General features: G+C 37.3%; 2 protein-coding genes across 2 annotated transcripts in view; one reads left to right on the forward strand and one right to left on the reverse strand.

Annotated features, from left to right (window-relative positions):
- LOC132792185 (heterogeneous nuclear ribonucleoprotein L) overlaps nt 1-27,843 on the forward strand; it is a 144,886-nt gene that overhangs the window by 18,035 nt on the left and 99,008 nt on the right. The window contains 1 exon segment of the mRNA XM_060801440.1: nt 17,370-17,507. Coding sequence (XP_060657423.1) covers nt 17,370-17,507 — 138 coding nt within the window.
- On the reverse strand, nt 22,938-26,797 carry LOC132791719 (tubulin polyglutamylase ttll6). The gene is made up of 6 exons (XM_060800754.1): nt 26,693-26,797; nt 25,965-26,641; nt 25,753-25,906; nt 23,343-24,899; nt 23,164-23,285; nt 22,938-23,099 (listed from the first exon to the last, which is right to left on the reverse strand). Exons 2-6 carry the CDS (start codon nt 26,639-26,641, stop codon nt 23,090-23,092), a joined length of 2,520 nt encoding a protein of 839 aa, XP_060656737.1. The 5' UTR covers nt 26,693-26,797; the 3' UTR covers nt 22,938-23,089.

Genomic DNA, 27,843 nt, shown 5'->3' on the forward strand with positions numbered 1-27,843 from the left:
TAATACTTTTCGTGCCTTACAAATACATTGCTTAATACTAAATAATTCATTGGGAAGCATGAAATACCAAAAATATAGAATTTTGTTGAAAATTCTTGTACGTGTTTAGTTAGTGTATTTAAAATTGATTATAAGAGTAAATAAATGTGAAAATAATCTTATTTAAATGACATAATAATAAAAGAATTTTATTTTAATGTATATTTTAAATATATATACATATTAAATTGTTGTGCTCCATTGTCAGATTATTTCCACTTAAATGGTATTAATATAATTATATGGTATTTTAGGTATATATTAGAGATATATATTTTAGAAAACAAATTGAACTTGTTATCTATTTATTTCATTCTTCTGTAAGTAAAGTAAAATAGAATTCCAATTTAGTGACAACAAGTATATTAGAGATCGCGATCACTTTAATGAGACCCATAATTTACTTTGCTTGCATCGGCTGTTTAACAATACAAAGTGTTCAAAGTCACTTTTTGTTCTTTGTAATTTGGCCCTCTTAGCCCCTTTGCTTATGACTGTTTGAATTGTTATATTTACAAATTGCCTGACAATTTGTTAATGCCATTTAATTTCGCTTATTTTTGGCGCGCAATTTTTGGCCATTTTGACTCATCGTCGCCGCTGCTGTCAGTGCCTGCTGTTTCTGCTGCTGTTGCTGCTGCTGGCGTCGACGTCAGCGTCAGCGTCAGCGTCAGCGTCAGCGTCAGCGTCGCAGCTTCAAGTCCATGCCCCTCTTTGCATAATTCGTCATTTGTTTGCTGCTACTGCTTTCTTTTGCCACGGTCTTTTGGCTTTCTACGATTGCGCTCTCATTGAAGATCGGTGCTCTCCATCCAACTGCCGCCGCTCTCTCACTCTCTGTCTATCTCTCTCTTGTACGCTCTCATACACGCGTTTGCTCTCGTGCTCTGCCATGCGTGTGTGCTCACACGTTGTGTGAGCGTGTATGTGTGTGTATGTATGTTTGCTTTCTTTCGGTAGCTTTGCTCATTTGGCTTGCCGCTCTCTTTTGTTATGTTCTCTGGTTATTTGCGAGCGGAACAAAAAATGTTTATCATAAGTTTTAATTGCTTGAATCTCTTTAAAACAGACACACGCACACACACAATTTGTTGTTGCGTTCTTTTGTTGCCTCTGCACTGCTATTTATAGGGTATGCATTTGTTATTGTTGCCGCTGTTGTTGTTGTTGTCGCTATTTTGTGGGGCGTTTGTGTGTGTGGAGTTGGCGATGTTTTTTTTTCGCAGTTGTTGCTGGGCTGTCGATTGTAATTACTCAATTGCTCATACGCCACCGCGACGACGACGACGTTGGCAGCGACGTCGGCGTCGCAGTTGTAGCGGCTTTTTTTTCAGTTAAGTACATAGATAAAATAAATGGAATTGTTATGGTAGCCGCATTTCTGCTGTTTGCTCGTTTATTTCTTTATTTTAGTACTTTTTTCCATATATATATTTTTTTTTGGTTTTTTGTTTCTTTTTGGACAGGTGCTTGAACTTTGTGGTCGACTTCTTCTTCCCAGAGAGCTTTTGCTTTTCTGCGCTCTTTTTATGGAAATTTTTTATTATTGCTTTTGCCTTTGTTGCTTCTCGCTCGTTTTGTTTGTGCTGCAGTGCGAAACACGTTTTAAGCCTTTTGCTGCGAATGCGAATGCGAATGCAACGTCAAATCGCAAATACTAAAGCAAATTCAATGCACTTTTCTACTCTTCTTCTTCTTCGTCTTCGACGTCGTCGTCGTCAGTTTCTTTTTTTTTATGCGCCGGTTTACCTTCAATGCAATGTTCTCTCCATGCTGTTATTGCTTTTTGAAATCCAGTTTTGCCCTCAGCTGCAGCGACGTTGACAGCGTCGTTGTCGCCGTCGCAGCGTTGTGAACAAAAAAACAATTTCGCTGACCTACTAAAAAAAATATAAAAAAATAATGTTTAGCAACAACAATAACATTAAAACAGCAAAAACGCGCGCAAAATATAATTAAATGTAAGTGTCTTTCAATGTGTAGTACGACGATCGCGAGAAGTTCGCAAAGATAAAAAAATCATACGGCAAACAAAAACAACGCGCATTGGAGCGCAGCAGCGAAGTCACGTCACAACGCACAATGCTCTCTTACAAAGCTGAGCTTAGGCCTCACATTGCACAAGATTGGTCGCACAAAAGAGAGCGGCTGAGAGAGTGCATTTTGGGAGAGGCTTATTGCATTGGCGCTGCGGCGTCTCAGTCAGCGTCGACGTCGCTTACGGTTTTATTTTCGGGACTTGCTGCCTGCTTGCCTGCTTCTTCATAATTTCTTTTCTGGTGTTGCTAACGGTGCTGGGGCTTTATTTATATACAACTGCATACATACCCACATATGTGTATTGGTGTGCGTGCATTTAAACATGTTTTGGGAGCTGCGCTTTGCGAAATGCCAATGAAATGCAATAACGCCTGACGCAGCTTTTTAACCCGTTGGTAGCCAATCCCGTGAAATTGCAATGCCATTTTCTGAATTGACTCATGTCATAGGAATGATGGCAAAGAAACGCTAACTGAGCGGAATGAGAATGTGGACTACGAAACCTATATCACGTGTTCACTATGAACTCGTGTTTATTGGTAATTAACTTGGAAACTTTTAAAGAATTTGCAAGAAGAATGCTACAAATTTCATTAGTTAATAAAATGGTCTAAAAGTTTACCTCTTCTTTAATATGCTTTTCTTAAAGTTTGCAATATTCATTATACTCTACGGGTTAAGTTATGTGTGAGTTGCATGTGGCATTGCCATGAACTTTACCCGCTTGTGGTAGAGCCCCTTACATGACAACCTCCCGGTTTTTTTTTTCGCCTCAAACACTTATGGTTCGGTTGCATCTTTTTATGGCAATGATTTTTGGTGTTTTCGTATTCGTGCAGTTGCCACATCGTCTTCTTGTTTGTTTTGCACAAATATTCGTATCGTTTTGTACGTTTTCATTTCCTTTATTGACCCAATTCGAGAGACTCGACACGATGCGAAACGAACGTTGGCATTTTATTTGATTTTTTTTTCCTCAGATTTCGACTTTCGTTGCAAAAGGCAAAAATTATTTGAATTGATAAAATGCTTGAAATTTACATTTTGTGCAGAGGCACAAGGCTGCAACATGCCGTTCATCTTTGTTGCAATTAATCGGATACATAATAAATTAATACAATTGCAAGTTTTCGGGCTGCAAATCAAAGGGCGATTTACATTTGTCATCCGCCATGGCAATTGAATTATATATTTCTCTGCTGATTTGGCATTAAATTAAAAGTCAATAAACTGTTTTTTTTCGGGAATGGACGATGGGAAGATACTCTATACTTGGGGAAACAGAATATGATGAAATATAAATTAAGGAAGCTACAATCGAGTGTGTTCGACTGTGATATACTTGCTATCCATTTTCAATAAAACCATATTCTTAAATTATACTAAATAAATAAAGAGAAAAAAATACGGAAATATACCGACGGCTAAATTTGGTATCTCGATAAACTATGGAAATATACTACAATGTATAATATTTGGCATATCGATAGAATACCACATTTAAAATATACCATAGAGTAGAAAATATAAAACTATAAAACTATTTCTTAAATCCAACTATCCAAATTCAGTATTTAGAGGGTATTAGAATGCATTCATACAACATAACTTAAGCCGTAGCCAACACGTGTAGAACGCCATATTTTATTAGCTTTTCATATTCTATATATTCAATAAAATATGTGCTATACGGTTCGCCAGGCTACATTTTTATTGCTGCATTTGCAGAAAAAGTATTCATGGCCAGTTGTAAAAAAAAAGTTTGATTTGCGCGAAGTGAGAAAATGTGTTTATTTTTTCTGTTTATTTTGGATCTGTGGCAATTGGCATTGATTATGAAAACGATTAATTACAATATGCATGCGGGACACTCAGATCGGGGAGTTATTAATGCCATCCGCTGGCAAACTAAATATGAATCGCACATTTAAATATGCTTTTTGAATGCCACTATAAAAAAACGCAACTCATAAATTCCGTTTTAATCAAAATATTGCAGCAAAGTGCCCAATTGATTAACCGTTGAGGTCAGCGAAATTTATTTGTATTTTTTTGCTTATGTTGTTTTTAAACTGATTGAATTGACTTGCTAATTGATTCGCCAACGATTTAAATGAGCTTTTAATGTGTAATGCTTTAATAAAAAACATTAGTTGTATTATACATGTTAATAGCTTTTTATTAATTTAATGTTTTCTCTCTTTTTCAGGTAAGTTTCCAATTCACGATGTCGTTCAAAGATAATTAATTTATGGTATGGTATAAAAGTAATTTAAGTGCATTTGTATGGCATTATTTAAATACACTGTAATGGGCTTTTAGTTCTCTTTGATGTGCTTAATACAGATTATGTTGGTCTATATTTCAGACAATTTTGCACATCATTACTTTAGACAGTTCTAAGCTCAGATAGTTCTTCGATTATATCGCACTATGCTTACATTGTGCTTTTGTAGTCACTTCAATTCACTATAAATTATCTATTAGTTTTTATACCTGCTATCTATAGAGAAGAAGGGTATTATAACTTTGTGCTTTTGACAATCTATCTATGATAGTATATTGATATACCAAATATAACATTCGGTATATTTTAGTATTTTTGAAAATGCCCGTTCTTAAATTATATATCAAATAAATATACTGAATTTGGTATTATTTAAGAGCGGGTATCTCACAGTCAAGCTCACTCGATTTCTACTTCTTTCACCTATGCCTGGCAATCAATCCAATTTGTTTTGGTTCCTTATCAATGGGGAGACAGGTGGTTGAAACATGTTGCAGCTAGCGGAAGTGATTGCCCCATATGCCTCACGTTTCTCGCTGATAAGCAGAGCTCTCCACTATTGCGACCTGATAGCAGACATATGTTTGCGATATGGTACTCCAATTGAGGTGCCATATGTTGTTGCTTTAGCATTGCATTCGATGCAGCGGAGCGTGGCAAAAATGTGTTCCATATAAGCAGATAAAAGATATTCTTATTTGGCTGTCTATCTCAATTTTGCAAAGCCCAAAAGAAGCAGCTAAAACTTGAACAACAATTGACAGTTCGTTCACACCGAATGATACAAGAAACAAACAACATTTTGTTAGGCTTTTATCGTAGAATATTTAAATTGTGCCCCATCTTTGGGTGCTATCAGCAGCACATTTCACAAGACCAGCTATAATAGCAACAACAACAACTGTCAGGCAGAGTAAACACCTACGAAAACAACAAGCTAAATATGCAGATGACAAATATGTGAGCTGGTTAAAAGTCGCCTACAAAATACTCTTTTTAAACTGGCTCGGAATGTGTTTTGTCAACCAACTTAATTAGCAGAAAATTCGACGACAATTTCCAAGTTTATCTCGAGAGAAATAGAAAGTAAACATCAAGTTTTAAATGTTTTGTCAAGTTAATTATTTTTGCTAACTAGACAGCAATTAAAAACATTTGTGTTGTAGAACTTTCTACTGCTTAATAATTTAGCATCTTTGAACTTCAAGTTCAAGATAAAAATACTTGATCAGAAATAATAATAAAATGTGTGAGTAAAGTCGACAAAAGAAGCAAGAAAAGTATGTTTAAATATTGATAGAAACAATAGCCGAAGATACAAACCAACAACAGCTGACACAATGTTGCAAAAGTAAAAATAGAAAAATGTAAAAGATCGACTTGAAGATACTTTAGTTGGACTTAATAGTTGCTTAATTAGCAACTCCAATTTTGAATGATTTTTGAAGTTGTCTACAAAGTGAGAAAATTAACTAATTTGATTTATAAGAATTCAAATTTAATTACAATTTTTACTGCGTAGTTCGGCATGCTCTTTAAGCGCTTTTACAGGGTATTTACAAACAGATACATGTGTTAATTTTGGCTGTCTGAAGTGCGGGGGAAGGGGACAAACTTTTGCTTACTGCTGACACACAAATATTTAATGCAAGTCGTTGAGTTCAGCTGAGTTTTTGGCCACAGGTCGCCTGTGCAGGTGGGAGTGTGAAAGTGTGCGACTATTTGTGCGACTGTGTGTGTGTGTGTATGTGTGTTGTATACAAACAACAATTGCAGTGTGTGCACTTTGCACTTCACTCTCGAATCTCCCCTCTTTGGCTTCACTCTTTGGTATTCTTCTCAGCCGATGATTAACACATTTCAAAGTTTGCTTTCGAAGTTGCGGCCACCTAATTTAGTGGCCGACAACAAAGTAAACATTTGAATTGCGATACGGACGCGCGGAGGTCGAGTTTTCCGGGACTTGCCACCGACGCTGTTGTTGCCCTGCGTTTCGCACTTTTGGCCATTAAAGTGGCAACGGGGATTCTTCGGAGAAAATGGAAGTGGAAGTGGAAATGGATACGAAGCCGCCGCGTTGTTTGCATAGTCGTCCATCGTCATAGCTGCCTCGCCCCCCCATCCTTTGCATCGCAGGTGGCGTTGATTATTATGGTTCTATGTGCCTAAATGTAATTTTTATGGCACTGCAATTGCTTTTGTTATAAATTTTCCCGCACAACATGAAGCAATTTCTCCCTCGCTTCTCCACTTGTTTTTGGTTTTTTTTGTGGGGGAGACGCGTTAAATATATATACACACTTTTTTTCTTTTTGGAGTGCTGTGAGCTTGTGTCTTTATGGCCATGTTGCTGGCTGACAAGTGCGAGGTTTTAGTGGTTGTTTAAGTTGCCAAGTGGGCAATAGGGATGATCATCTTTAAAATAAAGAAAGCAGCGAATTAAATAAAGATTTCGTGCGCATATTTTACGCGACATTCGAGGATTAAGAATACATTTTGGCTGCCAAAAGAAAAGATTTAAGCCCTAAGCTGGCAATTTAAGGACTCATTTATGAAATCAATTATTTTCTACATTCCAATCAAATCGTTTAAAGCTGCGTGTTCACTTTGATATCCGAATGCCATTAACGAGTCATTAACTAAATGAAATGGTTTTGCTGTCTTTTTTGATCAAACAGATTTTTCGCATATATAGAAAATATGTATTGCATTCACATGGCAATTGGCAATTGGCAATGTGCCTAGACTATAGAAGACCATAACAGGCTTTAAACGTATTTATTTAGCTGTTGTAGATTAATGATGAATGAACAGATGATAAATACAAATACACATTTTGTTAGTCATACTTCTCTTTTAATTGTTACGTATTTATTTAGAGATTCAGAGAGACTTCGTTTCGTTCGATCTGCAGCTTTTTTTTTATTTTTTTTATCGACATATTTTGACGTATTTAGTACTTATCTTAACACACACATTAATCACAAAAATAGATACATTCGCCTCGCCTTCACATATTTTGTTCGTTGGACACGTGCCGAAGATTTATGTAAGACTCTTCTACAAAACACTCAAAATCCGTGTTGCTCGGAAATGCTTTAAACAAATTTTCCTGAGGTGGTTCAATTACGTAGCTGATTAGTTTTGTTTTTTGCCAATTGTCAACGTGTGGTAAATGGAAAATAGAGCAAATATTTTGAGCCATTGACGTAGGAAAATCTACACAGATAGAAATTGAAACACCTTGTAGCAACAACTACACAATAAATAAAGTAAAATCAAGTGAAAACACAGCAAGAGCAAAAAAAAATTTCAATTGTGCCGTTGACTACGCATTGTGCCTCACGTCTTCTTCGTCTCTGGGGAGATGCACGCCCCCCGTTTTTGCCCGCCTCCTTCCCTTTCGACAGTCACAGATTGTGTGAAAATCTGTGAGATTTGTTGCGGTGACTTTTCACTATAATTTGTCGTTGTTTGCTGTCCCTCATGTCCCCACAGTTTCCTGCTATTTTTTTTTTAGTTTTCTTCAATGCAATTTACATGAGTTTTTGTAGTTAATTAAATTTAATTAAATGCTTTCGTCGTGAGTCAATTTCTTGAAATTTTTACTTGTTGTGTGTTCGCTATGTGAAATCAATCTTTGCCAAAATATTGAAGAGATGATGAAAAATATTGCTCAGCAACAAATTGATCTGACGCTTGTGTGTTTTTTATGCGCATTTAAAAGCATTTTCCATAAATAAAAATTATGAAAAGCGAGCGAGCGAGCGAGCGCACACAGAGTGAACAAGGCGGAATACCAACAGACGAATTAGTGAAGATTTTCACATGAAAAGCGGCGCGTAAATTACGCGCAAAGAAAACCACGAGACACACAGACGGGTGGGGGGTGATGGGTGAGGGGTGAGGGGGCAGGAAGGCACTAGAAGGCGATAAAGCAGACGTAAGATATGTAAAAATGAAAATTGTTTTATGTAGGCAGAATTTTCCACATAAATTACAAGAGAGTGAAACGCCGGCGACACACACAAGAGATGAGAAAAGAGGAAGGTGTAGAGGGGGGAGGATGGAGAGGGAAGGAGATGGCTGTTGTCATAAGTGATCAACGGTTGCCTTAGGCCTGTCTATATAGAGCTGCTGCCACAACACACTGGACTTGTGCATCAGCTTCTACTTCTACTTCTAGTTGCTGTTGTTATTGTTGTTGTTAGTTGTGCTTCTAGCCACGTCAAGTGAGCTGACATCAAAATGACGAAAACGCAAATCAACAGCAAACAGACAAACCAAAAAACGAGAAAAAAAGGAAGAGTGGAAAATCGTAGAAAAGTCCGCTGAGTTTGTTGAAAAGATGGATGGATTTATGGTTTGAGGTTTTTCTTTTTTTTTCTCCTGTTTTGTTTTTGGTTGCCGGCAGGCTTTTGGGTGGTTTTTGGGTGGTTTGTGTCTGGGGCGCGTCGAGACCATCTCTAGATTTGTTTTATTATTTTTCCTATATACTCGTATATACATACAATCTTTTCCGTCTCTTTTTGGGTTAAAAATTTGTTGTTGTGGGGTTTGGGTGTGTTCTGTGCTGTACTGTGCTGTGTGTCTGGCAGTGGTTAAGGGGTTAAGTTATGCGAGCTGTAATTGAGTGACCTTTTGCCAAGGGTCTGTGGTTTGCCATTGTTTATATTAATGAGATCAAGGGGGCGGGGTCACGTGTCGATGAATCTAACTGGGTCTGTTGCTGTTGCTTCTGTCATGCATTAACATTATCTCTTATCCTTGTCTTTGTTATTCTTAGTTTTTCTCTTGCTGATTTGTTTAGCCCTTTACTCGTAGTTTACTTTGATTATAACGTTGTTTACATGTGTTGTTTCAATATCATAACATTATCCCAATTTATTCATTGGATTCCAAATAAAAAGGGTTCGACAGGCATTCATTCTTTATATTCAAAAGTAGGTGCTTCTTTTTATACCAGCTAATGTTGTGCCTACATAAAGTAAATGTAATAGGGAGAAAAGGATTTTTGGTACACAAAAAAATTATATACACAAGAGTTGGGTACGAACAGAATTTCGAACATATTCAAGAAATAATTTTAAATCACAAAAACCAACTTTACCTGAATTGCTTCGTGGTATATTTTGAATTTGTTAATGTATTAATATACCAAAGATAGCCTTCTGTGCATTTCAGTATATTTTGGTACATTAATTCGGTATATTTAACGCATTATACCGCTGTGTCACTGTGGTATTTTTGTTTTCTTTGGTATATTTTGTAATATAGCATATTTCAAAGTATATCGATATACCAAATATGACTTTTGTATATATTATATGTCACTATTTCTTCTGTATATAAATTTGGTATATTTTCAAGTTAATACCGCTTTCGCAATCTTTTGGTTTCATAGTCGAGCACACTCGACGAACTTGTTATGCATTTAACAAGGGTCTAAACATTGGCAAATTCAGTTAAGTTTGCACTTTGTTACTCGAACTCCTCGTCATGTGCGCGCTGCCTTTAAAGCATTTCAAATGATGCATGTTCATTGAGGTTTCTTTTGCCACTTTAACTTGACTTCCAATCGAAGCGATTTGCCCGCCGCACTTTATCAAAGGGCTTAACTCCGGCACATAAATCGCAATCCTGGGCAAATGCGAAGACAAGCAAAGCTGCTCTGCCCGCCTTTTGTCTGTCTTGGAAAAGTGTCGGCAATCTGTGAACTCTAATTGAAAATCATTGAAAAGCCAAGCCAAGCACAAGCAACAATGTTCATCCTCACTCCTCAGCCTCCCCAAGGGACAAGATCTGCGCCACACTGTTGGACAGAGATAATACAAAGAGGAGAAAAAAAATAGAGAGTAGAAGGAAGGGAGAGGGTTGAGGGTTGAGGGTGAGAATGTGCGACACGAGCTACAAAAATCAAACGCTGAACTAATGACAATTTTCAATGCTTCACGCGTTGCGGGGTACCGCTGCCACGCCCCCTCTTAACGCCCCCTGCTGTGACTAATGAGTACTGGCGACTCAGATAAGAAACAACCTGAGAAGGAGGAGAGGGGAAGTTCGGTGTGTTACCAAGTAGCAAACGAAAGATTTGTGCCAAATGGCGGCAAACTAAAATTGTATCTGCAAGATACAACAACAGATGTATAAAGTATATATTTGCCCGTACTTATGTCATTGATGATTTCGACCAATACGCTGACGTCTTGCTTTCTTTTTCGCTTTTTTTGTGGTTTTTTGGCCAGCCACCACCCACGAAAAGAACAACAAAAGTTTCGACAGTTTGCACATGTATCGCGGTGGCGATCGAGTCCCGAAGATGATGATGATGATGAGCAATGCCAATAAAATGCCATCGAAAATGGTCTCATCTCATCTCTCTCGCTGGGATGATATTGTTTAAAAGGTTTAAAGATCGAGCACATGATTGATTGCCGCACAAGTACTATATACTTTAATGTCTATCTGCGTGCGCTGCCATTTGAAAAACAAAAACACAAATTTGTATCTCAAAGATACATTTACAAATGCGGATGCGATTGCGTTTTGCTGCTGTTCTCCGCTAACTTACACAACTTACACATTGCTTCATTATTTTGTAAAAATTATTTTTGTTTGCCAGGGGGGCGGGGAGGGAGGGGATGGCGGCCTGGCCTGGCCTGCTGCCACTTGACTTGGACTTTTTGATGTTTTTACTTGGCCTAAAACAGATACCCAAATACAGTTCAGTTCCCAACAGAGGCAGGCGGTCTTGTCGCTCACTGATCTGCAGCATTTAATTTCATTGTGTTTGTTGTTGTGTCGACGCGATGTTTCACTTGTTGGTGTTGTTGTTGTAGTTGTTGATGTGGCTGCTGTTGTTGCTTTTGCTGTTGGTGGCTGCTGCTGCTGTTTTAATTAAATTTCGCAATGCAAACGTTGAAGAAAACATTTCGTAAATTGCATTTTATGTGCAATTCTCGTTCGACATTTGCCGGCCTCGACTCACACACATTTATTTACACACACAAACACACACACACACACACACTCTGGGGAAGGGGGTCGGGGACAAGTTGCTGTGGCTGCTGGCAAAATACAGTGCAACTAATTGCGAGTAACAAATGCCGCCTCATGTTGCTGTCGCCTGACGCAGCAGCCGTAGCTGCAGCAGCCAAAAACACAAAAAATAAACCAACAAAACACAAGTGATATTTTTTGCATGAATATTTTTGGGCCCGTATGCGTTGCCTATCAAAATGAAGGGCAGCAGCATGTGACTTCGTCTCGGCTTCTGCCGACAGTGAAAACGTCAGTCAGACAGTCAGTCAGTCAGTCACTCACTCATTCTCTCTGACAGTCAGTCAGTCAGTCAGTGAGTCGGTGAGACAGGCATCAAGGGAGCTGAACTCCGGGAACGAGTTGGATTCTAATGAGCTGCCCCTTTTAATGAATATTTAGTTGAGATTTCTTGAAATTATTATTTAAGATATTTGTCTGGCAACACAGACAATATGTAAAGATCAAAATTCTCTAAATAGATGTCTGTCAAGTGGGCCATAATTTAAAGTTACACAGCTAGCATTATTTATGTTACGACAGCAGTAAATGTCACAATGAAAATTATGCACAAATTTAATGTTATAACATAAGCAGAGGATTAGTTGTTTCAAATATGATATATGTTTTTTTTTAGTGTAAATTAAATTATTGCATAGCTTAAAAAACCTTTAGCATATATTTTTCAAGTCTTTAAGTATTTTATTTGAGTCTTGAATTTAACTGTGTGTATTTTGATGAGACTTTTATATATTTTTTTTAATACTTGATGGTCACTTATTTAAAGTTTGTTAATCTTTTGGGTAGAAGGATATTATGATAGACGGCGTCTCAGTTGCTTTTTTTTTTTTAAATATGGTATATTTTCCACATTATGGCATATGTTCAATGTACATGGATCTATTTATGATATTATTTTAGGATATTTCAGTATTTTTAATATATTAATTATATATATTTCAAAAATATTTCTGGAATGCATATGGTATATATTTAAAAACAAAGCTTTCGGTAGATTTCAATATATTTTCAGTATATTAATTCGGTATATTTACAAATTAATCCCTCATTGTATATGATATCTATTTAACAAATATTGCTTTCGGTATATTTCAGTATATATATTTAGTAGATTTAAAAAATACCGTAATGTACATAAATGGTTTCTCACAATTAAGCACACTCAACTGCAGCTTTCTTTCGTGTTGTTGCATTCAAAAATCGATGCTCTTGAAATGATTTGTTTAAACTAAATAATTTTAGAACGCAGTGTTTATTCTTTGGCAACATTAAAGCGTTGGCAAACAGACACATGAAGTTGTAAATATAGTAATGATAAATTACGCGACTGCATATTTTATTGCTTCATATAATTTATTATCAAATTCAATGAAGTTTCCGTTGGCATTCAATCAATATTTCACATTTGGGGAAGAATCTCCAACGAACAAGAGATTTTATCAATCGAAAGCATTTCTGCATATTCTCAGAGTCAGAGTAGTATAATAAATGGCAACACTGCGAGTTGGTCTAACTGACTGATTGAGTGAGTGATGGACTTACTGACTGACAGAATGAAAGACTGACTATGGCCATATATCTTGCTATTTATATTACCTCAATTCTTTATCTGTGATTTCACAACTTGCAGTTCAGCTTGCGATTGCCTTAAATTTCTTTATTTCTCTTCTTGTATTTGGCATTTTTTCTTCGTTTTCTTCTTTTGCGTAAATTTCTTGGCAAGATGCATTTGAGTGGATGTTGTTGTGTTTGTGTGCATCCGTTGAATGTGTTGCTGTTGTTGTTGTTGTTGGGTTAGAGACTGCACTTTATAGTGTTGACCATTTGATCAACTGAGTGCAAATTTCTCGAAGCAAAACTTATTTGTGATTTGCAATTTGCACGCGGCCAACGATGGGCGCTGACGCGTCTGTCTGTCTGTCTGTCTGTCCATCCGTCTGTCTGTCTGTCGTATCCCTAGCGAATAGTTTTGTGGGTAATTCATCTTCATTTCGTTGCGGTTCGAGTTGAAATGCGTTGTGGTATGCAGTCACGACACCGCGCACCGACAACCAGCAACCAACAAGCAATGAGCGTCGGGGGCTATTTTCAATTCGTTCGCCGATGTGCCAGAAATGTTTCAAATGCTTTTCGAAAAACCAAAATATACGAATACAAACTTAAACTATTCGTGTGTGTACCGCCTAGCGAAAAAAACAAAGCAAATTGAAAACAAAAATTGAAATCTCTTTCTCCTTCTTTACCTGCTTGTTGGTTGCCATGCACTTAAGATAATCCCCCGCCTTCTCCCTCTGCCCCTGGTATCCTCGCCCAAAAGAAAAACCAGCCATCAATCATTTTGTGTTACAGCTTCTACTTTTTTCATCTTGCTGTCGTTTTACTTTTTTGTTGCTGCTGCCTCTTTTTTTTTTTGTAATTTAATCAACAGTTTCCAGTGTCGTCGTCAGCATCTCCTAGCGGGTGGGCGTCAACTCAAGAGAGCAAGAGACACACACAACACAACACACAAACTAGGGAAAATATATGATATACATTATTATTAAAGGCAAATTTGACAGAAAACAAATGTTTTTTGTTGCCCTGCGTTGAGATTTGTTCTCATGCACAAATCGTATGTCAAAGCTGTTGATATATTTGATTGAAACTCTTCAAGAGATTTCGAGTGTGCTTGTAAAGTTGTCGGTTTGCTGGATTAAGTTACAAGGTAAATACGACAGTTTTGTGGTCTGCATGAACCATGAAATTTGCTAATGATAAATTCTTTTGTTGGATCTCCGTACATATTTGATTAACTACGAGAGGGAGCTGAGTAGTCAAAGTTGCTAAGGAATATTTGGGATGTAAATATGTTTGTACACATATCTAGTTAGTTTATAATTTAAAGGTAAATCATGAACCTAAGCTCGAGAGTTGTAACACTGTAACCCTTTTGGTCCATTAAAGCAACAACTCGAGTGCTACAAAAATGCGTCACAGAAACGATCCATTAACCTAATTACAAAGCCAGGTGAAGGTAAAGACAACAGCGTTTCAGTTAACAGCAGCACCGAGTGAAAATAAAAATAAAATTACAAAAAACACGAAAAAAGGTTAAGTGAGCTCAACTCTGAGCTGTGGAATGTTCAGCAAAATGCAGCAAAATTAAATAAAAAAAAGTCTAAATTATATTCCCAACCAAAATACACGTGCGAATTGGCGTTAAAAGTCGCAGAAAACGCGGAACCTAGAGAAAGAGGAAAGAGTTAATCATGACAAATGCTAATTAGTTAATGAATTACTGCAACTAACTAAAGAGAGATGGTGGAACTTATGTAAGAGTTGGAAAAAAAGAGTTGGTATATACTAGAAAGTACTCTATAAAAATTTATTTTTAAATGTTTTAAAAGATTTTCTGCTTTTGTTGAGCAATCTAATGAATATTGAAATACATTTTCTGTAAATAGCATTTTGCATAGAAAGAAAGATTTCTCTTTGTTATATGTACATATATTGTTTTAGTATATTAATTGATTCTTAGAAAACTATTCACCTTATATTTTGGTAAAATACTACGAACGGGTTTTTATTACTTGCAGTGTTTAAAGATATAAAAATATATTTTTATACCCGCTACCCATAGGGTAGAAGGGTATTATAACTTTGTGCCGAAATGTATGTAACAGGTTGAAGGAGGCATCTCCGACCCTATAAAGTATATATATTCTTTATCAGCGTCAACAGCCGAGATGATATAGCCATGTCCGTCTGTCCGTCTGTGTGTCTGTGTGTCTGTCCGTCCGTCCGTATGAACACCTAGATCTCAGAGACTATAAGAGATAGAGCTATAATTTTTTTTCAGCAGCATTTGTTATGTTTGCACGCAGATCAAGTTTGTTTCAAATTTTTGCCACGCCCACTTCCGCCCCCGCAAATCAAAAAACTCGAATAACAAGCGTAATTTTAAAGCTAGAATTTTGGTATATACAATAATTACTATAGTAGTTATGATTCCTGAACATTTGGTTGCGATCAGATAAAAATTGTCGAAGTTATTAAAGAAATTCTTTTGTATCGGCAAAAACGCCTACTTACTAGGGGTCTTAGTTACTTTGTCTGACAATCTGGTATATTGTGCCGTCTATGGTATATTTTGAATGCGGTACTATATCGATATACCTCATATACCATTTGGTATATTTTTTAGTATTTTGTAGTATATTTAGTATATTTTGAGAAATATACCGCAAAATATATTGCTTTTATTCAAAATGGGTAGCGGGTATCTCACAGTCGAGTACACTCGACTGTAGCTTTCTTACTTGTTAAATTTGCTTAGATTCGTTGAGTATAGAAAATAATTTTTTTAACTTGTTTTTTATTTATTATTTTGGTATACTTCAAATACTACAAATGTTTCTGTTTGTATAACTTTTCTATATTTATTATTTGAGAATTTTTTAGTACATTTAAAATACTAAATATACTAAATATGTTTTTTTTTTTTTTGTATAACTTTTGCATTTATTTCTTGCGGATAGGATAACAAAGATATTGGCAAACTTTTGCAGAACTTCGCGTCATATGTTTCAAGTTAATTAGCGAAAGTATCGGCGCATGTCTGGCATTTTGGTGTCAAGTCTATGAGGCCACACACACACACACACACACAGACAAGCTGATGTCCAACCACCAGCGCAACGCAATCACCATCAGCATTCCACCACCTGTCCAAATGTACTTATCTTTCTTGTTCTCGTTCTCGTTCTGGTTTGGTTTTGGTTTTGGTTCTGTTGTTGCTGCATTTCTCACCTAAAAAAGCGTCTAATTGAAACTTTTGCCAATATTTCCCCTCTTTTGTCGCTGATGTTGATTGACATTTGAACGTGACATGAACATGTTTCACCTAAATTCCGCAATTATTTATAGAGAGGTCCCTCATACTTTAGCACTGAGATTATGCTTAGCATATGCAACAGCGGCGCTTACTGCCAAACAGTTTTTTTTTAATGTTTGTTGTTGGTAAACATTTTGTTGACAGCGTCAATTAACGTGACAAAATTATGCAAAAAAAATAAAATACAAGCTCAATGTTTTGACTTGAGGAAAATCAAAAATAAAATAAATAAATGAGCGCAACTAAAGAACGTCATTAAAGCCAGAAAATCAATTCGTTGTAGCTGCTCAACTTGCAGTTTCACTATTCTAAAAAAAAGTTCTCTAGAACAGCGAGAAATCAGTTGACAGGTAGTCAACCAACAGATTATTTTTTGACATATGTGAGGCAAGTAATGGTCAAAATATGTTTTTTTCCACACATTAAAATGTAAATCATTTTGCGGCAGGTATTTAAATTGTTGCATAAGGCATCACATGAGCTCTGAAACTATTTTCAAAAATGTTTTCATTTTGTATAAATAATTTTCATTATGGGAATCATTCCGAAGCATTGCTTTGCTTCTTAAACTTCGTCTAAACAAATATAACAACTATAAAGTATTTTAAAAGCTTGGCTAAATTTCCATTCCAAAGAATCTATAAAATAATACTTTTAAGATGTCAGCTTTGCGGCGGTAGGAAAAAAGTTTATAGAATTTATTTCGATGGGAATCTGACTTTATTATTTGCAGCATAAGCGACTATCTGGAACAGTGCAAAGTAATTGGTATAAATGTTTGTAAATTTCTTAATGGGAATATGTTCTATTGCATGTTGGTGAAGACTTCCCTCATCTTCCTTTTGGGCACATGGATGACAAAGGAGCTTGAGCTGAATGTGCAAAATTGATCCTTTGTATTTCAACATGTTTTGTTTGTCAGAAAAAAAGAAATAAAAAAGTTCAGTGTCTGGTGTAATGCGTAGCTTGTAATCGTGCACTTAAATTGTCTTTTATTTATGAAATATACTCTACTGCCTATCACAGAATAAACAACTAATACTATGTCTATGAATATATTACTCTTTACAGTCCACACAAAATCAGAGTCAGCAGCAAGCACTTATGAACAAGTCAAACGACGACCTAAGGAGAAAGCGTCCTGAGACTACACGGCCAAATCACATTCTACTCTTCACTATCATAAATCCCTTCTATCCCATCACAGTTGTAAGTACACACAAAAATTATTTATTTGCTTTTCTTTTTTGATGCTCTTTATCACCTAGTATATACTTGCAGTACTTGTTATTATTATTGTGTTCTTGCTTATCCCGAGACTTGCTCATAAATCGCACAATATTTTTGAATACCCTTTAAAGTTGAACATTGAAGAGGAGTTGTGCATTTCAAGAGAATAGTAAAAACTTTAAATACCAAACGAAACTTAATATACCATAATGAAACCAAATACATCAAAACTTAAACTTAATATACCAAATGTTTTTAAACTTAGTCTTTTATATTGCTAAAGAGAAAAGTGTTTCAAATAAATTTAGGGTATATATCAGGTCGATAACTTTTGATATACTGCTCTAAGCTACTTTGTAGCAAACTTTTGGTAAGGCGATGAAAAACGAAATCCATTGCAATTTATCGTGTGTGTGTGTGTGAGTGGCTGGAAAAACTTGTCACACACTTCAATGTAAAGCTCAGCTGCATGTTGGTATGAATGGAACGTTATACATATATCTAGACATACACTTACTATATAGTATGGTGCGACAACAGTTATTTGCCACACTGTTGCCTCTATGTCGTTGTCGTTGTTGTTGTTGTTGTTGTTGTTGTTGCTAATGTTGTTGATGTGTTGAGAGTGACAGCAAAAGTTGGCAGCTGGCAGGACGCTTTAGACTTCTGTTGTGGATTCCTTTTTTTTCGGCTTTATTTTATTTATTTTGTTGTTATTTTTTGAAGGGATTTTCATTGGCTCAGCCCGAGGGGCATGACTGCTATGTGCACAAGAGTGTCTCTTGTGAACAGTTGGGATTTTGTGGCAATATTTGTAACTTGTGCTGAGAGTAACAAACTGGGCAGAAAATGTGTTACAATTTAAATCAGCAACACTTAAGTGGCAGATAGAATGAGAGATTTCTTCTAAGCGGCGTTTCGTTGAATCCGAGTGTCTAGCTTGAGTGCATTGTTGGACGTGCAACAACCTGCAGTGGCAACACAATAATAACGGCAGCGACAACAACAACAACAACAACTAAATCAACAACAATTACAAAAAAAAACAATGTATAACAAAAAAGTACGTTAAAAATGCATGAAGTACTCAAGTGTTTGCCATGCTCAGATGCAACACAGATACGGCAAAAAACAAATGCAGTTACAAATACATTTCAGTATCAAACAGTTTACTGAATGACGATAAAATACTCTAGGAATGAGATAGTAAGGAAATCATTAATCAGTCAACTACTTTATGTTATGTATGTTACAATTCATGAATATATTAAAATTTATAATTGAATGAACATTTTGTTACAGTTTAAAAATGAATTTAAAATTGCCTTAAAAAATAATAAATAAAAAATCTGATTAAAATAATAAAATTTAATTTTAGGAATTGTAATAGATATGTAAAAAAAGAATAAAATTGATGCTTTAAGTAAAAAAGATTTTTATTCTTAGATTTCATTTATATTTCTGATAGTATAGTGACATTTGTCATAATCTTAACTGCTGTCAAGAAGACAACTAATATACCCTTCAGTATAACATTACAGAGTATACTTCGCATACACGCATATTCACACTTTTGTTGGCCCGCTCTGACACAGTTTATTGTCTTTTTAGCAAAGGCAAAACATTTGGCGGCACAACACAAACAACCAGCAACATGAAGGGAGCGAAAAAGAGACAGAGATACACACAGAGAAAGAGAGAGAGAGAGAGAACTGTGCAACAACAAAAACAGAATGCGGAAATGTTATTGTTGTTTGTGTATACATATATGTGCCTGTATCTGTGTGTGTTTGTGTTTGTGTCTCTGTGTTAGTCCAGAGCAACATGTGCTGGCAATTGTATTTTCCAACACTTGAGCCAGAGAGAAGAGAGCGTGTAGTGGCACATAAAATCCTGTGAAGTGGAAAACATGCAGCATATAAAAGCGGTGAAAAACTGTAAAACTGCAAATTATTTGTGCCGTCGTCGGCGACGTCGTTGAAGAGCAGCCAGGGATATGGGCAGGGATAAAGCCAGGGATAGAGCTCAGTTTTCCCAGACATGTTAATTCGCAGACCAACAAAATGATAAAGCAAAGACTCCGCTCCTCTCATGTGCTGTTGCCGTCGATCCCCGCTCTCTTCTGCTCTCTTTCTTGTCCCGCTGACTGACTGAATGACTTTCGTACTCTTTTTTTTCGGATGACGATTGTTTGTTGTAGCTTTATTTGTTGTTGTTGTTGTTGTTTGCCTGTATTCAGTGGGGCGTTAAGTCCGACTTTCTGGATTTATATTCTCGCATCGCCTGCTCGCTAGATTTTTCCATCGCGACTCGCACTGTCTGTCCCTTTCGCACGTCATGTCGCCCCATCTCTGTCTCCCGTCTCCCCAGTCTGGCATAAATCTTTTGTTGATTTAAGGCAAACTGGGAATCCTGCCAGCCATTCTCTGCTGCTCCAGTCGAGCTGCTGCTGCGAGAGAGTGTTTGTCATGGAATTAAGCAATTCCTTTTTTGCCTTTATGGCACAAATTAAAAGGCTTTTCTTAACTCTCTCGTCCGCCCCCGGTGCTTTCCCCTCCAATTTTTATGTGGGCTGCATCGTAATGTTGTGCGAGTGCAAATGAAGATTAAGTGCACGTTATGTTTTATGACTGATAAGCTGAAAGCATCAGGAAATGCATAATACTGCAAATATTGTGCGAACGAGACACCTCACTGCACTATATTGCAAATGAAAAGGAAAGATATGATAATGACTTGAGTAATTACAAAAGGAATTATAAGCACATCTGCAGTTATGCTCCGCTGACCGAGTTCCAATGGCTTGACAAACAATTGTACTCCACATTGTGTGGGAAGATGAAGCTTGAATCAATCTTCAAGCATGTAAATACAAAGTGTTAAATGCGACTAAGTTAAAAATAAAATATTAGCTCTAGTTTTTAGAATAACATATATTTGAGGTACTCCTTTGAGTTACAGTTATTACACCAATGATTATGTAATGGACTTCTTATGCTAATACTTTTTTTTCGACATTTTTCTAAAGAAGAAACTTTTGGAAATTGCCATGTCGACGGAAAGTTCCAATGTCTTCCAGGGACTTAGCTTAACTAATCGCAAGCTAAACGACCTCTAATAGCAGACTCAACTTTTGTCAACAATGTAGACTTTGCTCTCAGCCATCACACACACATGAGCTAAAGTTTTGGCCACTGTAATGCTTCAACTTATTTCCGGAGCTTTGGCAGTTCGAACGAGCGAGTGCGAAAGAGAGGTGAACGATAGTGACAGAAAGAGCGATAGACATGGATATAGTTGGCATTTTTGGTTAGCTTAGCATCGAACAAAAAAAAGAAGAGAACGGAGAAAGAGAAGAGATTAAAAAGTTTTTAATAAGACGACACTAAAAGCATCAAAAGAAAATTTCTGCCGCATATGTGCAAAGTGCAGTCAATGTGAAGCTCGGGAATCAACAACAAAACCTGCATCAAGAGGCTGGCACAGTAAACTTTATGGGCCAAATGCGCGTTAGCCAACTACTTGAAAGTTAAAGCCGAGTAGAACAAAAGAAACGCGAAACGAGAGAGATTGAGATGTGCATGTGAAAATACACTGGAAAGAAAATCCAAGTCTGCCTATGATAAAATAAACTAATGTGTAACTAAGTTTGGAAGTGGGAAAATAAGTAAAATATTGAGGGAAAAGAAAAAATAAAGAGATTCAATTCAATGTGAATCCAAATTCTGCTTCATATCGATTCAATTTAAATTTTAAAATATAATTATAACTATAGCATAAATAAATCTTAGAATCTTAAATGTAAAATTGTAAATCTTTCAAAAATAATAATTCGCTTCATATAATATGATTTTTGAAAAGTTTGTGCAGAGTCAGATAAGATTTTGAAAACTATATATTTTGACTGCAATCGTCATTATCAATTCAAGTTATTCTCCGAATATGATAAAAGGCTTATAGAGTAGAGTAGATGTATAAAAAGAGCATTGAAAAATGCAATAAAAGCATAAGCAGCAGGCGCAACAATGTTCAATCAAATATTAAACGGGCGCGGCTGTGGCTGCATCTGTGTGCCACAAGGCAATGGATAGTAGAATGGTTGGAAAGAATGGGGGAGGGGAGGAGGCAGCAGGAAATGCTGTTGCTAACCCAACACAATGCAGCTGCAGCAGCAGCGACAACGACAGAGGCAGCAGCTAGCTTGTGGCATATGTAAAACCCTCTTTTGAAATGGCTTATCAGAACGATGTTCGACTTTGTTGGCCAAAAGGCAGCCAGCCATAAGCCAAAAGTCCTGGAATGCAACGGCAGACTGCGGCTTCAACGTCGGCTGCTGCACAATTTTCAATATGTGACACATGGAGAGGCAGCTTCAACAACGGCAGCCTGGCAAAAGCCAGAGCAGAAGCTAAAGAAGAAGTAGAAAAAACGAAAGAAAGAAAAAATCGTGGGGGGAGAGAATAAAACGGACGAAGGACATGCGTTGACGGCAAAAGCCAAAGCCAACGTAAAAGCCAAAGCCATAGACACAGAAGCTGCTGCGATTTGAGTAGAGAGGAGGTGCTAGGAGAAGGGGGGAGTGCTGCTGCGTTGTTTGGTTGCAAATGTTGCATGGTTTTATGCATATGGAGGCTGAAAGCGTAGCGAACCGTCTACAGTTTTCAATATTGCAACTTTGAAGACTCTTTGAATTCGCCTCCCCCTAAATATATACTCTATATCCATCCCCATCTCTATTCCCAACCACATCACGATGTTCCCCCGCAGCTGCCAGTCGCGCATTGTGTTGCAGTTTGTTTATGCATGCGACAGCCTCAAAGCGATACCATGTTAGTGGCTGATGTGGCAGGGCTTACATGACGGGGAGGCGGCGGGGGTTAGTTGGGATTGGGCTTTAGAGTTCCTTTTTGGGGTTTGTACGAACGATTGTTGCGATATTCTGCCTCCTTTGAGCATTCGCCTAACGCTTTGACAAATCGATGGAGTTTCAACATACGTTTTTCAATCTTTTTGCATGCGTCAAAGCTTCTTTACTGTCGCATGAGAAGTGCAGGAAAAACAATAGTCATTGTGCTGTATATTTTCAAAAGCAGCTGAGATATCGGATATTAACCAGAATAATGTTAAAATGTGCTAACAAAATATGCAGAAGGACAAATAAAATGTAGTATCAGTTTAGTATATTTTACTATTTTTGGTATTTCACTGCGGTATTATTTGGACTTTCTCATTTGTTTTCTATATTTTGGTATATTTTTGTATTTTTTGGTATTTTAATTTAGTATATTATAAAAATAATACCGTATAATCTGGTTTTCTTACAAGTTTTATAATAAATTATTGCAAGTAATAAATATTTCTTTGAATTGATTATTTTGTTTTTGGTGAACTATTAAAAAAAAAACAATATTTCCCATAACAAATCCTATTGTATATTTATTTCAAAACTTACTTTCAATTTGATAAATCAAAACTTTAAATCTACCTAGTCTTTCCTTGATTAACAACCATTTACGAATCGAAGATTCACGACAATCTGACAAGATGAACTCAATTTTCAGTTAAGAATCTCTAAAACAAATGGAAAGTTACATAAAGAATTCATTTGAATAGACTTTAAGATGTTTAAGCTTACACTTTGGGGACGTCCGCTAAATCTGCGCCCGTTTTTCGTCTTAATATGCGATACAGCAGAAACGGAAATAGTTTAATATCATTCTTGGTTAGATGACCACGTTCATACATTTCTGTAAAAAGCTGCAAATAGAAAGTGTTAGATAAAAGACTCTTGAATCAGTTGGATGCCAAATTCACCAGTTCCTTGAGCTGCCATTGATTGAGAGCATCGGTTCTCTTCTTGCGCCACTCGAGTTGCCATTGCTTCTCCTCCATGCTGATGGGCTCCGGCAACCAATTGTCATTGTCCGTCCAACGGTTGCTCCTATTGCCAGTTGCAGGATTACTAAATTTCGTATTCGATCTGTTGGCTGGGAACAAACTTTCCAAACTGGGCACATTCTCTGGAATCTCTTCTTCCTTTAGCTCTAACTTGGAACTCTCATTGTGCGGCTGAGTTCCAGCTGGACGTGTTACACCGTGTTTCTGCAGGAACTCGGCATCCGTTCGAGATTCCCATTCGACGCGACGAGCTCGTCGTGTCTTGAGATGCATTTGACGTCGCTGCTGGCGACGCTTTGTCTTGACCACGTTCAAGCTGCACTTGCTCTTCTTGTGGCTACTTGGGTGGGTTTGATCTGGATTTGTAGTCAGTTCATTTGGCGAAGCAATCAAAAGCTGCAGCTGCTTGCGTCGTATTTCCTCCTTAACAAGTGCCTCCTGTCGTTTGTGTTGCAATTCTGTTACGCTCTTTGTTGAGCTCTGCATGAAAGCCTGTTGCAACTTTAGCTTTCGCTCCTGCAAAAAGAGCTGTTGTCGCTGTTGCTCCTTGTCCAATTGCTCCATCAATTTCTGCTGCTTTATGTGCTCCAAGTTGAGTTTCATTCGCGATTTGCTGGCCGCTGTCTCCTTGAACATGTTAGCCTGCTTCGTTTGATCGTAGAACTTGCAATAATAGTTCACTTTACTCGAATCTGTGGGAGGCATAATGCGTCTATAGTTGCCCAGATGACTCTCCTCCCATGCAATTTGCTGGGCGAGTGCGCCAATCGAACACGGCTGTCTCAACTCATTGCCAGTTGCTCCAGCTGGAGCAGTTGCTGCTCCCGCCGAAGCACGTCGCTTGCCCTGCTGTCGCATCAGACGTTCCCGCAATACCATTCGATCCTCGCGGATGATCTCCTCCTTGTCCACCAGCGGCGAACTGATGAGATTGAGTGTGTCGCGGATCAAAGGGCGCTTTACCTCATTGTCCACGGTTTCATCGCCGCAAAGACTGGGCGTATGATTGACCTCCAGGATGAAGGGTTTCAGTTTCCAATCAACCAATATATCAAAGCCCAACAGCTGGAAGCATGCTTGAATCTTGTCGTGCTTCGGAAAGCACACGTGATAGTTATGTTTCAACACTGGCCACGCACTGATCACAGTCTTGATGATCGCATCGTCAACGGCTGCCCAGAACTCATCCACATTGTAGTTGTGATCCTTTAGCCATTTATTGTACTCGCCCAGTTTACGCTTCGAGCCGCCCTCGTGTCCCTTGCCCGCATTATAGTTTGAGTTGCGTCGATTGACGCAATAGTTGGTCAAGTGCATGAAGACATTATTGCTATTTCCCAGAGCCGGTGGCATGTATTTGTGGGTGGCAAAGCGAGCCAGACCTTCATTATAAACAAATATTCTCAGCGGATCCACTGAGGTGACGAGCGTGTAGACACGCAGATCAAACTTGAAGCCATCAATGAGCAGGGGCTGTGAAGTTAAAGTTGGTTGCAAAAGAAAAGGAATAAAGAGAATTTTAAAAAGTTTACTAATAAGAAGATGAAGAAAGTTTTTTGATGGTTATACTTTCTTAGCTAAAAACAATAATAAAAAAGTCAAGTAGAGTAGCGAAAGAGTGTAATAAAATAAAATTCAGTTCAAGTCAATAAAGACGGTGAAGAAAGAAATATTGAAAATTATTTATGATTATTTTATGAAATTAAAACGTTTTAATTGTAAATTGTAAAAGTTAAAATCTTTAAATTGAAATAAATCAACAAATCTACTGTGGAGTAAACTTGACTCTGAGATACCCTCTACTTGTTTGCAACAGTATAAACAGTATAAATGTTAAAATATATAAAAAATACCAAAAAATACAAAAAACGAACTACACTTCAAATATCAATATACTACCCCAATTAAAATATACCAGAATACACAGTATACTATAGAATATAAAATACACTATAGAATATAAAATATATTATAGATATACTATAGTGGGCTAAATATTCGATAAAATAGAAAATATACCTTAGAATACTAAATATACTATAGTGTTCTGAGTATAACATAGTTTATAAAATATACCAACATTGAGTAGTATATTATATACTATATTTTGTATACTATGGTATATTTAGTATACTCTACGGTCTAAAATATTCCATATGTGAATCTGAATAAAAATAGTTGTAAAACAAGAAATGGATCCTATCTTTTAAAGTCTCTGAGATGAGAGATACAGGCCCTCTATCTATTAGAGGATAAAAATATAATAAATTACAAATTATGGTTATCGAAAATCGATGTGAGCAATTGAAGATTATTATTCACTTACCCTATCGATGTAGGTCTGACAGATGAGCTTCTCTTGCCTGCCCACAGAGCGCAGATTGTTGGTTAGCCAAATGCCACGACCCTGACCAGACGAATATGGCTTCAGAATGTATGTGCGCTTGTGTTTGTTGGCATAGATGGCCACGTCATAAGCACTGTCGAGTGTTACGGTTAAACTAAAGCTGGGCAATGGTTGCACATGGGGAAACTTACTCGGAGGGCATTAGCCAGGTCTTGGGAAATATGCGATAGTCGCCTGGATACATTTTGAGCATGCGATTCAGATTGAGGGATAACATATCCTTGCGACAGATCTCGCTCATGCCGGGGAAATGATTGATTTGCTGGAAGCGTTTCATGCTCTTCAGCAAATCCAAGTGGGGCGTATTATCGCACCACTGAATGTTCCACAATCGATGCTCGGGCACATGGGTCAGCCCCATGTTCTTGGACACTCGGCCCACGAGCTGGAATCGCGTGTGCTCCACACAAATTGTTATGCGAATGCCCCTCACCAGGGGCACAATATTAATGGCCTCCAGCGGTTGATTTGTGGGGGGAGCAGCAGGAGCATCGTGATGGACATTATAACAGATGGGATTTTTGGGACAATTCTTGGGCTCTGCCTCGGAATCATCTTTGGACATCAGCATATAGGGACTGCCTTGATTGGTCTGCACCACATTGTCGGTGTGCACCCATTGAATGGGATTCTTTGAGATTCTCCGAGGCTTCTGTATTGGCTTCCTCGTGCACTTTGCAAAGATTGTCTCCCTACCAAACTCTTCGACGGATGTTTTCTTCACTTTTGGCAATAGCTTTTTGAAATCGAAATAACGTGTGTATTGATTGGAAACCTTTTTTAACTTTAAATTTTTCTTGGAAGTCATCTAAATAGGTTTATAATGATTATTATTTTCTATATAAAGCGCTTTATTTACCTTTGGGAATTTAAAATATGGTTTAAAATGCAAATACAACAAAATTTTGATTAGTATATATATGAATGACAAAGATATCAAATAAATTAAAATGAAAATTGATTTTAAGTGGAAATGTTGTAGTTGGTGAAACTAATCATGATGAATTGGTTACCAAAGTGCAAATTGTAATAAATATCCCTCAACATAAAACTATGGGCAAATATTTAATGTTGATTTAGTAGAGATTTAAATATTTGTAAGGAACATAAATGCGTTCGACCCTAGCGAATAGCTTTGTCAATAAATATCTATAAAGTTTGCAACGTGTGGGAACTTTTAGTTTGTCAGGGACAGTTTTATATATCGAAGTGCTTGCCACAATTCATTGTCAACATTTTGATCGGTTGCTGATGGTGAACTTGGTCTGTCAGCTGCTGACTGCGGTTCAACTTGTCGCGATTCTCCATTACAAATGTCGTGGCCATAAAGCAACGACAAGGTGCTGCTCGATGATAGTTGATATGGAAGGTAATTGGTAAGTGTATGCGATATTACTTTAATGGATCTAGCCTGCTCTACTGACTGAGTGGCTCATTAACCGCAGTTTAATCAGACTTTAGCCTTTGCGGTTATTAGTTCAAGCTGCTGAAAGAAAAGCCAACGCGAATCATGCTCCAAATACATGATGACTCTATTGCTCTCTGTTGCTCTGTTGTTGTGTTTATCATACGCTTGGTTAACTTAATGACAACAACTACATCTGTACATCCACACAACAATAAACCACGTCACTTTGAGCTGTGACGTGATCGTCACCCAGTTTTCCCCTCCCATTCGTCAGCTGTGTTGCAATGTTGCTGCAATGCTTTTGTTGTATCGCATTACAAACATTTTCCGTGTGCCTCATTTTGCATACCTTTTTTATGGGGTCTCTCGTTCTGTTTTTTTGGCCAGGAGGCTCGCTTAGCTGGCGCAAACGGAGCGTGTAATTTGTCAAGTTTATTTGGTTGAGCGACGTTTTGTTTGTCGTTTTTTTCCCTCTCTCTCTCTCTCTCTCTCTCTCTCTCTCTGAATTTTTGGTACGCCCTCTTTAGCTCACTAATTGGCAGACCAAGTATTGTCGTTGGCTCTGTTTTGTATTTGTTTAGCAGCAATACAGCTAATTATGC

The sequence above is a fragment of the Drosophila nasuta genome, chromosome 3 (genome assembly GCF_023558535.2).
Source record: "Drosophila nasuta strain 15112-1781.00 chromosome 3, ASM2355853v1, whole genome shotgun sequence".
NCBI lineage: Eukaryota > Metazoa > Arthropoda > Insecta > Diptera > Drosophilidae > Drosophila > Drosophila nasuta.

Coding starts and splice junctions, on each gene's coding strand:
- LOC132791719 (XM_060800754.1), bottom strand. CDS start 26,641: ATGACTTCCAAGAAAAATTTAAAGTTAAAAAAGGTTTCCAATCAATAC. Junction 25,907..25,964: donor ACCTGGCTAATGCCCTCCGA/GTAAGTTTCCCC, acceptor AACACTCGACAG/TGCTTATGACGTGGCCATCT. Junction 24,900..25,752: donor GTCAGACCTACATCGATAGG/GTAAGTGAATAA, acceptor TTAACTTCACAG/CCCCTGCTCATTGATGGCTT.